Below are 15,373 nucleotides of genomic sequence, written 5' to 3' on the forward strand. Positions count from 1 at the left end.
CTAATCGTGCACAAACGTGTATTGCAGGGGGGAGGGGGAAATCCCTGAGCAGCAAGCCGCGTACACTACCTCCTTCCCTTTCTGATGAGTCAGTAGCTCAAAAAGGCGACCTTAAGATGTGGAAAAAGTCTGAGAGAATATAATTATAATAATTCGCCAACTGTTCTTTATTGGTTCGATTAAATTATTTTCAATTAGCTTACAGACAACTAGGATTATTGCCACAATAGTATTATTCTCATGTTACCTTTGTCCATTTTACAGAAATCTTGGACCCCCACCGCCTGAGACTACTTAACTCAGCCTCGGGTGAAATAATCACATGGTAGCAAGAAGAATACTTCTAGATGTGAGAGAACCTTCGCTATATTTGCAAAAAGTTGTTTGGTTTTTTTTAAGCCGCAAAAGAAATTTTATATTTTTACGTTCGTATTTCACCAGCGTGACGTTTCAATAGTTACAAACATTTCCAGTGTGACAAATATACAAATTTATTGAGATTGCTAAGAAGATAAATTATGCCTTCGAGAACTTTATTTTATTTATTTATTATTTTTTTTTCGGTTTCTGGAATGAGGACGCCACTACCAACAGCAACTGATTCGAGAAGTCTTGAAAGTATTTCCAGTACTTCCCCGAACATCAATTATCTTTTGAGAAATGAAGTCCCGGATGTTTCATCGGATATCTGAGAAGTGTCTTCGATTTTTATTACAAGTTGAACTTTTTTTTTTTTTTCATTAAGTGTTTTCTATTTAATAAACTGATACGAAATAAACATGGTAGAACAGGAAGGCCACATCTTTACTTTCTTCAGATACAATTTTAAGTTGAAATTCTCAGCTATGGCACGAAGAACTTCATTAGGCCTTTTTCAAGGCGGGATCTTAAATTAAAGGATGAGAATAATATTGTTTTTAGGGACATCTCTACAATACATTTGGTAGTTACATAGACGTCATGTAACAAAAATCCATTGTTAACCCCAACGGCATGAATGGCATGCAATTACTACTGAAGCAACTAACAATATGAGGCCAATGGACTGTGTCTATTAATTACGTATGTTCTCTGGCCGATTTGCCTGTATGACGGATGAAGAACACGCGTTGCCGTGAGGCGGGGAAAAAACCTTGTCACCTTCGTATGTGACCAACTAACTTGTTTATAATTGAGAAGGCTTTAAAAAAGTATCTTCATTCTCCTATTGGATGGGATTTTAACCCAGGCGTTCCCAACCAAAGGGCATCGAAACCAACCAAGTTTTTTATTATTATTATTATTATTTAACTTTTATTATTAAATATATAAACTTAAAACAAATTTTAAAAAAATTAAAAAATTAATTAGATTCAATTCGGTTCTAGTTATCAACCGAGGTTCTTATCTATGGCCCTTTTTAATCGATTTCAGAAATAGTCGTGCTTGGATGCACAAAAAGTAGGATTTTTTTTCTCTCTCCAGAACTAAACTCACATTTTCAATCCTACAACTCAGCACTTTCAACTGTACAACAGACAAACACAAACGGATACAAACAAATAAATATTATTTAAGATTACGAAATATTTCTTCTTATTTAGCAAACCCTGAGAACGAACTCAATCTCAGCAAGTGTGAGGTAGGGGGGGGAAGAGTGGCTACTTATCAGTTTCTAGAAAAGTGAGTCTGAAAAAATGAATATTAATATTAATTAGAGAATGAAAAAGTTTTTAGTCGTTTTTTTTTTAATTTTAAACCCTATAAAACTATATTGCATGACATCTTATTCGTTTCAAAATTCCAAAGAATGTTTTTGCTGAAGGAATTCCATATTTTGACATTTATGTTCTGTATAGCTCAAAGGTAACTTCAAACTTAGAAGGCGACTTGCAATGAATTTCGTCATGGGGGACGCCATTTATTAGAATTGTTCATAAATTGCATTTTAAATCGTGCAAATACTGCAACTTGGATGCGCAGAAATTCTAACGCTTTATGATCTAAAATTGGTAGAAGTAAGAGCACCTACTGTTACCATGGAAACAGAGAAGCATGAACCATAGACAGCAGCTATATATATTTTGGCTATCCTGGTATACACAATATCAACCTGTTGTTGTCTTAGAAACATGATGGCATAATTACAATTATCTTAAAGAAAATAAAAAATAAAGAAAAACGAAACGGTTTTAAAGTTCCAGATTAACTGACGTAGTATCCAACAAAATGTCCAGAATCGAATTCTTTCCCTTTCAGAGACTCGGATTCAAATTCTAGTTAGGACAACAGAAGTATTTGCGATTTTTTTCTGGCTAGGCTGAGTGACCTAACATTAAACATTGGCGGTAATTTTGTCTATTTAAAAAAAAAAAAAATTCCAGGTTTTTTCGTCCAGGAAAAAACTAAGCTAGCGTGAAAGTAAACGCCATGAACACTCATGAAAGAGAACAGCTGACACTTTTAGATGCCTCACTAAATAGTTCAAAAGAACCCATTGGTCGATGTAAAACATACAGGCCTAAATCACGTGATTAAAATACGTTTTTAATCGCGTTGATTGATTTATCCTGAAACAAAATTACGAAACATGGAATATGAGTTAAAGAACGTTTCTTGGGATACAAGAATTATTCAAAACTCATTTAAATTGTACGAAAATAAAATTAAGAATCGTATCCTCCTCGTCGAAAAGTTGAATGAATAAGGCTTAGTGGCAGAGCGGAAGTGCCTCATTGTCTTACAGTTCTACTTCCGGTCATCGAACCGCCGATGGTTGTTAGGGTCCCCCCCCCACACACACACACAATAATGTCCGCATATTTAACATAAGGTGTAGCGCGTGGAGCCAGAGACATTCCAGTGTGTCACATGACCCCCGTGAATCTGCTGTCGCCCGGCTCAGGTACTTGCACATCCAGGCGGACCGAAGTGATTATCAGGGAATTCTCTCGGCAGCGAATTGCATCGGACGTGGCGGAAAGAGAAATGTGATTAAAGATGGCGTTAATTTAGTGGAGGGCTGGCGAGGCGGAGAATTCCAGCGTCGCTCTCGACGGACAAGAGGATCGAGACGGTCCGTTCACCCGTTTCTAAAAGAGATGTTCGAGTTAGCGAGAGGGAGGAGGTTGGGGGGGGAGAGAGATGTTGGAGGTTGTCGGCGACACTTTACCATTGCACTGTGACACTCGCGTACGCTGATGACGGTCGAACGAGTGGACATCTCCACGCCCGCATCGGCATAGTGCGGACGGGACTGTTAAGAGGCATCGCGAGGTGATGGCAAGAATCTTGGCGAACACTTGAAGATATCAGGATTAAAGACTGAACCACTCGCTCTGACTTTCGCATGTCGTTGGATTGTCTATCACTCCCGTTAGGGCATCCATTTCGCACTTTCCTTCTATCTTCGTTGATGCTTTTATTTCTCTTCACTTTTTTTTTGTTGTTGTTGTTGTCTCTTTCCATCTCTGCCTCATTCTTTTTATTTGTGTACAGTACTTTTTTTTTATTCTTCTCTTTTTCTCACTGTCCCTATGTCGTTCGATAGTGGCAGGCACGTCCCTTGATATTAATTATATTTCGCATTGTGTTCAGACGACTTAACGTCCATGCGTGGCTTGCATGGATGTGGTGATAAAGAAATTTTAAAACTCTCCTCTGAAAAAAAAAAGTCGTAAATGATTCTTGTTTTTAATACATCTGAAGGTTTTGGAACTCATGACCTATCGCTTTCTCCTCCTTCTTTAGTCTTTGGGGAAACTATTATGTTTGTCATTTCTGTGTGTTCATCGGCTGACTTGTCCAACTCGACGGAAAGATTTTAGTTCATATTTGGCAATATTTTTCGACAGTTTTTTTTTTAATTAAGACTTAGTTAACGAAAGTTAAAAGAGATTTAAAAAAGTTTCTATTTATCCTCCGGGAGCTCCGGTTTATTCTCTCGTAGCAAACAAACAAAAAAAATACAAAAAATAACACATTCAATCATCCCAGCTAACTATGACTGTCTCGTTACATTCTTTTTTTCTCCCTTTTTTATTATTTCTGTCTTCTAAATTTAGTGCTCTCTCTCTCTCTCTCTCTCTCTCTCTCTCTCTCTCTCTCTCTCTCTTTCACTTTTCTATGTTTATTTTTCACTCAAATTTTATGTATAATAAAACATTGAGTTTTTTGTTCAGCTTCCTCCATCCTGAAACTTACCGATCAGAATGTGATGGTTGGCGCATGCGCACAACTCTCTTAAAGTAGGTCAATGACCAACTATTTTAGCTTAGGTAAGTATCAACAGTTTGATGGAAAAACTGTGTACATTTGAACTACGAACATTCTTATATTTTATTTCTCTTGAAGTGGCTCTCATTAGAATTTTATGTTCTTTTAATTGTCATTTTCTCTATATCTTTTCCTTCATGATGATTAACTTATAGCACGTGACACAGTATTTGTTGGCACGTCACCAAAAAAGGTGAAGAAGAAAATATGCACTGGAATTCCACTGAAACAGTTTCCAGTCACTTTGTTTCTTCTAGCTCTCTATATTATTAATTATAAATAAATAGCTATAAAATAAAAGATAAATTCATTTATATAGACAAATTATATAAAAGAATATGTGATTTCTTTGAGAATTGCTAGGATATTATATTACTTAATACACACCATTTTAATAACAATATAATTTTCGTACATATTTAACGGAAGTGCTAATTGATAAGTGTTCCATAGAGACACAAATATTCCATATATTCTCTCTTATCTACAATCCTTAGCTTCCAAGTTTTTTCTAAAGACGTCCACACACCCCAATGATTTGATTCAACAAGCTGCAGCATATGAGCCAACGGACATATTCAAATATAGAAGACCAAAAACTATATTAGCCTCCTATAACGATGCATAATCTCCATGCCCATTCAGGGCGAGCAAACTGCTCGTAAATTTTACCCTCACTGTAACCACGACAGATAGCGGGGAATATGAAAAGCATCTTGCTTCACCCTTAAAGACATAAATGTCAATTGTCAATTGTCAATTGATAAGTGTAATGCTGTAGCCAATGGAGCTTTTATTGAGGCTTCGCAATTGCCGTTACCCAGGACTAGAGCTAATAGATTATGTGGAAGTCCGTATATATTAAAAATTTTATAAAAAGCTCAATACCGAACTCATAACAGAATTACCATATCATTGAGTTGAGAAGTTTTAAAACATTCATAGGGAAATATCAGTTTTCATTTTCTACTGGATGCATGGATAAGTTTATCTTTCCTGTGATAACTCTCTCTCCTCTGTGTGTGTGTGTGCGAGCTTTGCTTTATTCATTTCTCATCAGCTTTAGCTTTATATTCTTTTTTATGTTTCTCTCTCTCTCTGTATATATTTCTTCTCTCTTTTTCTCTCCACTGTGTATACGAAATGAGTGTGCAAGACTTTCATCTTCGAAGTGAATTTCAAAGAAAGAATCCTATTTCATAATTTGTCTTCATGTAAACTGATTGGTTTCCTCTTAAAACGTCTTCTGCTTTCATTAGTGTCCAAGTGGTTTTAGGAAAAAGGCAGCATCCATTGAATAACTTACGGCTTGTGTTCATTCAGAGCGTGCTAACTCAATTACTGGACGCTAGAGGTTGGCGAAGTCGTCCGGAGACAGGCGTCACATAGAAAAATCATTTAAACACTTGTTCCTTGCAAAACATACCTAGCAGTTGTAAACCTAATGCTATTTCCATGTACAAGCTTTTTTTTTTTTCTCTCTTTCCATTTCTCATACATTTTGCGTTTGTGTTTAGGAGACGGCGAAGAGCTTAAAAAATACAACAGGGTGTTGTCGGAAAGCTTGTAAACTATTAGAAGACAGTTTTATCATTTGTGAAGAAGCATTTAAACCATTTAATATGCATACTTTCGTGCCATCAACAAAATTTGCAATATATATATATATATATATATATATATATATATATATATAGTTGGCTACTACTCAATTACGTTATTAGTGAACAGAGTAAAAATTATTTCAAGAATATTATTATGATTTTTATCTTGAACATTTCATGGAAGTGACGTCATAAGTTGATTTTTTTTTTTTTTTTTTTTTTTAAGGCAATGAAGACACTCCTGTTCCGGTTCTTCATTTGGATGTTAGCTATGGTATCCATACCTACCACTCAGATGTATCGAGGCAACGCCACCTTAGAGCATCTTACGGTAAGGGGGTTAATAATATTGTGCTTTTGATACGTTCTTTAAATTGAATGTAAATCGGAAGGGAACGCTATGTTTGCGTTTATGAAATTAGATCAAAATGTACGCTAAAGAAACGACTAGGATAAATCAACTTAAAAGACGTTTTAAAATTAAATGTTTAAATTAAATTTAAAAAAGCTGAAAAAAAGTTGAAACTCAATTCCCCCCCCCTGCCTTTTTTTTTTTTTTTAATTTAACCCCTGAAGAATCAAAGGAAGAAAGATTATTAGAATGAATGTTTTAAATCAAAAATACAGGCAGTCATGTAAAAGTAGAATCTGGAAATTTACTTAAAAGAAAACTAATTAATTTGTTTTTTTCATTAAAGGAAATAAATTTACAGATTCACGTGACTTTTCTCTCCCTTCTAGAAGGGAGAAAAAAAAGCTTTGTTGTCTTTAATAAGAATCTGTATTTAAAAATATTAAATCACAACGGACATTGCTTTTTATTTTAGTCTGTTTTTTAGACGTAAGTAAAATTTGAGCAGTGACAAATGTTTTAATTATCAACGACTTAGATGTGCGGACATAATTACCGACTCAAATCCCCTGAGAATGAAGACTGACTTGAAAATGCTTCATATTATTCTTTCTCTCTCTCTCTCTCTTCAGCGATTTTATTTTATTGTATTTTTTTATTGCATTCAAATACCAACGACCCTTTCCTATACTAATTACAAGCAATAACAATACTTTGAGATTTCAAACTGTACACACTTCTTCCTTTGTTTTGTGTTTTCAAATACTCGATAAGTCTAGAATGATTACTTCAATCGTTCTATCCACGTTGAAAGGATCGAACTTCCTCAAATCAATCGAAACAACTTCAATCATATGAGGATTTGGAAACTTTTTTTTTTTTTTTAACAAATCCAACTTCGTCTTTGACATATAAATTCTGTTTGACTGAGGATTCAGTTAACAATGATAGCATCTCTTGGTTGCATGCCAAGAAATCACAAAGTTTGTACTTCTGTCTGTTTCACATCAGCTGAATCACCATCACAAGTGTCTTTTTTTTTTCTTTCTTTTTTTGTTTCTATGGCAACAGACTTAAAGTTGGTATATGGCACAAATTCCGTCTGCTTTACTTAGATGAGTTAGAGACGATAGTTTTTATTTTATTGTTGTTTCTATAGTAACGAATTATAGAAGAAAAGTTTTGTACAAATTCAGTGTTTTGTTTTAGTGAAATAATATTTGTTCCTGTAAGTGCAACTTAGCGAATTATAGAAGTTTCCTTTCGCCTTAATAGAGCTCGTCATAAAGCAACAGTTCTGAGACAACAATGATCGTCTTCGCTCAGCTCCTTCTAGCATCCAGAAACATCTCAGATATTTTCCATGTCAACATGAAATTTATACTTCACTGTCGTTTATACTACCTTCACTGTTGCTATGGTAACGGTAAGGTAATAGGTGTGTGCGTCGCTCATTTGTGACGGAGCAAATATTTTAATATGTATATAATAAAATCATTATTGTTTGTTTGTTGGCGACTAAGACAGGCTGATGTTATGATCCTATTGTTCATTAGGTTCTTCTTGCATACATTCATTTAGTAAGTGATTCTTTTGAACGTCCAATGAATCTATAATTTAATGTTCATTGTTTTAAGTTGTTTGATACTGGACATTTGGTAAGTGAAAGCATATGATGTAATTAATTACGATAATGGTATGAATTTTTTTTATTAAATATGTAACTGAATTACATCGTTAAGAACGAAATAGCCTTAGTCAATTGCAGGTGTGGTGCATTTATAAATTGTATGCTTTGCTAGAAAGATCAAAACGAAAGATTTGAAAGGCTTAGAGAAAGGCAACGTGAATAAAAACATTTGAAAAAAATAGAGAAGGGAATAAACAGTCACGTGGAAATTAACGACTGTAAAAAGTAAGAAGAGATTAGCTCTAAATATGAGAATATTTCATATATAAAATTCTAGGAAAACCTCCATACGCTATCACAAGTTGTTCGTGTGTCTGCTTCCAAGTAGATAAATCTAAAAAAAAAAAAAAAAAGTGTCAAAATGTCATTGAGTTAATACACAACACCATAATTAAATGAATCTCCGTCTGCACAGCGAATTAATCGACAGATGAATTAAACCATTTAAAGATTTTTTTTTTTTTTTGGGTCCTTTTCCGGCACACGAATTGAATGCCAAATGGACTCCGAACAATCCACCACTAAGCGTTGCTAAGTGAATAACTCTGTTGCTATGTGTGGTCCATATCAATGGTCCGCATCATTCACTTGCAGCAAAGGAAACGAATTCGATGAATTGGAAATCGTGGAACGCAATGAGAGTTCCATTTTGAGTTAAGTATTTCCTCTTTAGAAAACACCTAACTCATATAAATTCATTTTAACTGCGCACACACACGCACACATTTATCCACCACTTTCGCGAGTTCGTTGTGCCAGTTCTAGATTTCCAATTCATTTAATGCACTACCAGTCAGGAATTACATCTTGGAGGCGACTTGGGAAGGCACGGAGCAGTGGCGAATCACCTAACCGGTACGTGCGTGACTGTGTAGTTTCTTGTACAACTTTATCATCATCCAGTACAGGTAAGTGTCGTGTAAGAGGACGATGCAATCAACCTTCTTTTTTGTGTGCGCTCTTGCCTTTTGGGACTAACACAGGTGATTAAAGAAGAAAATCAAATCAAGGATGTTGAGGTATAACAGGATAAATAAGCTACCTGTACGCAACTTGGAACTTTTTCCACATCCGTTTTTTTTTTTTTTTTTTTTTTTTCCCTTTTGTATACTTTTCCAAACTTTGTACTTGTAAAAATTCCACTTTATTTTTTGGTAACACTTTATTCCTAATGGTGATATTGCATGCAATAAATTGCCACGTGCAAAACACGCATAAAGAACAGGTAGTGATTGTTGTTAGCGTATAGAACTTTAGCAGACGATAGTGTTGATGAAAAGTTTGCAAATCTTTTAACGTAATTATGAATCCTAACAATAAATTTCGTCCATTTCATGCTAGGGAAAGCAACAATAAGGGTGCCTTTCGTTTCCATGGCAACAAAGTTCAAATACTCTACTACGTGACAGATTTTGTATGTTTCAATAGAGGTTTTATTGTGATTATAGTAATAGATTGCTACGAAGCCTCACAAGTTACATATATTAAAAGAAAGTGTATTTAAATGTTAGAATTTTTCTTAACTGTAAATACAATGTTACACGGTAATCGCTAAGTAAATGTAATAACACAGTTAATCGGGAGAAGAAGAAAAGACAGAGAGAAGGGATTCAAGGAATCTGGATCTTCCTCCTTTGTTGATTTTTCTATCAAAATATTAGTATAGCAGAATAATAATTTTTCATTTATCATGTTATTTCTCAATAATTATATATAAACTTTATTTAAAATTGTAGCTAATGACAGAAAAATTTAATTTAATGAAACTGGGCTCTTCCCCTTAGGGAAAAAAAGGATATTTTGAACAATTCTGCGTATATAACCGGCTCACCACTATGTCTTCATTTTAATTATCATCGATGACTGTTTTTGAGTCTACTAAAATTTAAATAATTTCAAAAATAGTATTTTAATAATAATAATAATAATAATAATAATAATAATAATAATAATAATAATAATAATAATAATAATAATTAATGGATAATAGATATCCAATAAAATTCTTTGTATTGGATATAATTAAATTACATTCAATTGAGTTGGATACAATAAAATTCTACAAAATAATATGAGATATTTATCATTTTTTCTTTTAATAATTTTTGATGACAAATGAAGCCTTTTATGCTCTACTGTTTTCATATATAAATTTATTAACACTAAACACATTTTGATTTTAAAAACAGGCGAAATCATTGTAGACACATAACTGACAAATACCGCTAACAAAAAATGTGGTGGTGGTGGGGGGGGGTATCAGAAGTGTTATGGCTCTATAAAGTGAGTGAAGTTGATAAATAAGTGTTATATAAATAAATAAATAAATAAAAGTGATGCTTTTCCCTTACATTTCTTTTATATCTTCCTGTTGCTATATCCACGGTATCTAATATGTCTTGACGTATTAGTTTCCAATGTGATATTCATATTTCATAGAGACCTTCAATATAATATGAATATTCTCTGTCTTAAGCCTCTCTTTTCCTGGTTTATTTAATAATTAAGATTACATTTTTGTAGTGCATATAAATGGAACAAAAATATTAGGTGATCATTTCAAATGTCGCTGTTTAAGATTCCAACAGATTTTACTGCCCTACAAAAATTTTCGCCCGTATTCTATCCATTTCTCTTTGAAATCCACGAAATAAAAGACACTACTGACGTTTCTATAGCAACACACTTGCAAGCTACGAATTTTGTAGCATTGTTTTCATTTCAGTTTACGCAACAATAGTAGGATCGCTTGTTCCCATGACAACAGACTAATCGTGGCGTCAAATTTTAAAACAATTGGTAGCTACTGCGATAAATCAACAATAGCAAGATTATTCCACAAAACTGCTTCTTCAGTACCGGACTGTATTTTTGTTTTGTTTGTTGTTGCTATGGTAACGTACTAATTCTACAGTGAAAATCTACAGCAACTGCCCACTTCTGATTTTTTTTTTTTTTTTTTTTTCCTTGCTGTTGCTTGCCAGGTCAAAACCACTCTTTATGTTGGTTTTAAAGCTGAATTAACTTGCTATCGAATAGCTACTTTGGTCAAAGTGCTAAAGGCAATTTCTATAATAATAATAAGGAAAAGATAAAAAAAAAAATCGAAACCACGTGGTTGGATGGCTACATAGTTATTAGAGCTGAGCAAGATAAATGCGCTCTAGTTGGATAGCGTAAAATGCACTTAATTCAAGCAATAGCTTCATTATGGAGTGCTCAATGTACAGTTATGTTCTAACAGAGTGACTTTTCAACCGTCCAGGAATGGGAATACCACAGCTGACTTTTGTATCCAGGTCATCGTCATGGCAACTGGTAAAAGTCACGCATTGCTAGTCATTACAGAATCCTCCAAAGCTGAGATCATAGCCTTTGCCAGCGTGATGTTCGCCGCAAAATGACATCAATAAAAATCCTCATTCCTTGCGTTGTGCTGTTTCGATGATTATGGACTTCATCAGGAAGGCCGTGTTCCCAAGAACTCTCCGAAAATCGTTAGGAACGAAGAGATGCCTTTTATTTAATACATATGGCTTTTGCCGTGTGTGTGTGGGTAGGGAGGGTTGATAACATACCAGCGTCTAATGATCCGACTGTTCTTCCGGTTTATTTATTTTTTTTTTTTTTTTTTACAATGATGTCGGTTCTTTTCCTGGAAGTTAACAGCAATTTGTTCACTGATTTACAGTTAAGTGCTTCAAGAACTGTCACTTTTAAAGATGTCTATTTATTTAACAGTCTCTCTCTCTCTCTATTTTATATATTTATTGATCCGTAAATTTTTATTTAATCCCATTGTTTGACTTGTATAGCGAAGTTATACTAGTTTATTATTTGGAGTAGGATGTGTTAGCAGAAAATACAAATAACTGTATTTGGACCTCTGAAAAATTATCATTTTTAGGGAGAAAAAAAAAAACAGGAAAGCTTATCGAAATTTTCTTTAGTTTCGTTAAACGTTAAAATGATAACACGTTTCTTTTTTTTTTTTTTTTTTTTTGAAAGAATAAAAGAAATGCGTTCTTCTCCGCACGAGATTAAGGCGAATGCTTTAGTGTCAAGCGAATGCTTTAAGTATCGACATGGCTGGCGATTTCGTTATTCGATTATTTGGGATTTAGAAACGAAGCAACTTAGACTATGACGCCAGTGTGGGTTCATTGTGTGTGTGTTCTTATGACCGATTTATCTGTTTTGCAGAACGAACATGACTAGCGAACAAGATCATCTTTGTGTTCATTGTACTTGACGAAAAAGCACACGTTTTAGCACGAAACACTATTTCTATGTCTGAGGTCTGAAGATATATCCCTAAAAAAAAATAAAATAAATAAAAAATAAAAAAATATTATTTTTTTATTATTATTATATTTTTTTGTCTTTTTTTTTTTCTGAAGTCAATAATCATCTGCGCTTGCGTCCATAATTCTAGCGCTCCCTCAAACTATCTGGAAAAGCATAGAGACAACTAAGATGGTCTTTACAGTCTGGATGATTTATTACAAAAAAAAGGGGAGGAGATTGATAAAAAAGAAGCTTATTAGTACTAGTAATCACAATCGAAATTTCTAACGCATCTGAGAGAGTTGGCCGTAACTCCAATCTTGGTCAAAAGACGAGAATGGTTTTATGTCGAAGTAAGAATAACTTAGCGAAAGAAATAATGTTCTTGGAAGTTTATCCCACTTGGTTAGATTATAATAAATTTAGTTTAATCCTTTATCCAAGTGTAAGCAAACAAAGTTTGCCTGAAGTATCATCAAGACTGAGGCAACTCGCAGTAAAGGTGGACAAAGCGCTCATCACTCTTTGTCTCAGTATCTCCCATAATCTCGTATAGGTAAATATGACTTCTGCATTACTTCCATCTTAGTATCACCACTTCTGGGTCTGGTTCCCACTGACAAGACCTCAATAAGGGTCGAAACCGGTCTGGGTAGTGGACCTTCCCTTAATGTACAGCATTATAAATGTCAGCAAGAAGATGTGCTTTGCATTATGGGAGATACTGAGACAAGGAGTGATGAGAGCTTGGTTCACCTTTACTACGAGTTGCCTTAGTCCTGAAGATATCAATTGCACTTTATCCAAATGCAAGCAAACAAAGTTTGCGCCAGAAGTATCAAGGATTAAACTGAAATAACGTTCTGTTTGATGGTTTTATGCCTCTAGATCTGTTCTTGTCGTTCAGATATGGTTTGGAAGAAGATAGCTTAATGAGAAACCACCATTTAGGTCTTCCACAGAGAAAGGCTGCCTATGCAAAGACAAATGCATGGAAGAGAAAAAGAATTTAAATGCTCACATACGACACTGATGTGTTCCGGACTTATAGTGAATGGGGTGGAAATTAAAAGAAAAAAAAATTCGTCTGTGTCAAGACCTTAATAGACCTTCCTGTGTGTATTCTCTCTCTCTCTCTCTCTCTCTCTCTCTCTCTCTCTTATTAATAGTAATTAAGAGCAAATTGCTGGATCATTACGTTAGGAGAGCTAATCAGGGAAAAGGTTACCAAGAAAAATACAGAAGATTTGTTCACGTTAATTTTTAATAACGAAATCGAAATGAAGACTGTTTCGAAGAATAGAATCAGTGAATGAACGCACGGAAAGACAGCCGAAATCATGATTGGCTTCTTATTTTTATATCATTCGGAAAATTAAAGGTTGCATAGCATGAGTAACCAACGTTGTGGCTTACGTTTTAGCAGATTTTGAAGGGGGGAAAAGTGGCTGATTCATGACTGTCAATCTGGATCGATAACCAATGAAAACTGCATGTGTAGTTGTGGACGGGTGGGTAGGTTTGGTATATGTGTGTGTGTGTGTGTGTGTGTGTGTGTGTGTGAGAGAGAGAGAGAGAGAGAGAGAGAGAGAGAGAGAGAGAGAGAGAGAGAGAGAGAGAGAGAGAGAGAGAGAGAGAGAGAGTGGGTGGGTGTATATTAAGCTGATTTTCCTGTTTTTACGTAGAAGAAACTGAATATTGCGTAAAACCTTCTTGGCGTTACGTTTAGGAAATGTTAATCACGTAAAAGGGACCTTGTTGTTTATTTATTTTTTCCTCTAGAAACAACGAAATCATTCGTTCTTTTCTGAAAGGAATGGAGAAGTTTAAGAAGGCTTAAATTATGAGTGGGAAGGTAGTAAACGAATCTTTTTCCTCGTTACCTCCGAACTCATAACCATTTCGCGATTATGAGCATTGATTGGAATAGTTATTGCATGTGGAAAGATCGTTTTCATTCAGAAGTTCAAATTTTTTCTAATACGATACGATGATGAAGGTTGGTTTACTCAGAAATGATGTGTACGATTCATTGTTAAAGAGTTAACAGACTGCGACTTCCACTGACTTGTGCTTCTGTCTCGTCTATTAGCCTGCATTGTCACAAGATGCTTTGCAAGACAGATTACAGATTTGTACTGCGTTTATAATGCTGGAAGCAAAAGAAATAATGTCACTTGCCTTCTTGAATGCTGAAATAGAGGAAGAAGTCACATATTGATGCCAAGAAAGATAAAAATAGTTCGTAAACTTAAAAAAAAAAAGTCCAGAAGCTGATGTAATTTTTTTTCACCTTTCTTTTCATTCTTATTTTTCTATCCATCTTTACAAAAAGGAGGAAAATACAGCACTTTTCGGTTTTTATTTATTTTTTACTGTCTAGAATTTTATTCTTTTCATTATCACTTTAATACGCTTCAACAACTCAAGATATAAGTCTAAAGTCTCTGGCTTAGCCCGTGAACAAACCTTTTCCTTTTTGATTAATATATTTTTAAAACTTAACAACAGCCATAAGTAGTTGAGAAGAAACAACCACATATTTTGTGCAAAATATTTCCCTATCAGAGGATCAGCAAGTAACGATAAAAGGGGTGGCTCAGTGCGACAATAAACATCCGACTAATAGCAACAGGCAGACCACAACAACTGCAGATGACCAGCGAACAAAGGACAACTCTGAGCCATTATATGTGTATGCAGCAACCACGGAATGCGATGAATGTGCCTTATGGGGCATGCAGCCAGCTACAATATACTCGTGCATAATGTGGCCACTGAAGTAGGAGAGAAATCATGCGTGCATATTGAATGTTCTTAATATATTACACGTTCTACATTTAAAATCAGCTGAACTAATTCAGAACTCGGTATTACTTGCCGTGATATGTAGAAAATTATTACTTCTTGTAAAGATCAGGGTTCCATAAGGATAGCCTAGGGGTTTCTGCGAGTATGAGATTTTGGTTCTAAAATACAAACTAATTGAACGTGCCACGCCATCTTGCGAGTGATAACAATAGTTGTGATGGACAGTGTCCTACAGTTTGCAAAAGGTACTCATCCGAAATGACATCATGAGAGTGGTATGTGATTGGTCAAATTTGTGCATGCGCATTATGGTATCGAAAACATTGTCATCTGTGAGTTGTTTGCCGTTTACGTTTTACTGGTGTAGTTTATGTA

The 15,373-nt window shown here is 34.7% G+C and overlaps 1 protein-coding gene across 1 annotated transcript in view; it reads left to right on the forward strand.

The window, feature by feature from the left end:
• The first annotated feature begins 8,681 nt into the window (after nt 1–8,681).
• The window catches only part of LOC150108233 (MAM and LDL-receptor class A domain-containing protein 1-like), a 135,449-nt gene continuing 128,757 nt past the window's right edge, over nt 8,682–15,373 (forward strand). The window contains exon 1 of the mRNA XM_090390431.1: nt 8,682–8,808. Coding sequence (XP_090246557.1) covers nt 8,682–8,808 — 127 coding nt within the window. The remainder of the gene's footprint in view (nt 8,809–15,373) is intronic.

The sequence above is a fragment of the Typopeltis vanoorti genome, chromosome 3 (genome assembly GCF_054136105.1).
Source record: "Typopeltis vanoorti isolate ZY-2024b chromosome 3, IOZ_Tvanoo_1.0, whole genome shotgun sequence".
In the NCBI taxonomy this organism is placed as follows: Eukaryota; Metazoa; Arthropoda; class Arachnida; order Uropygi; family Thelyphonidae; genus Typopeltis; species Typopeltis vanoorti.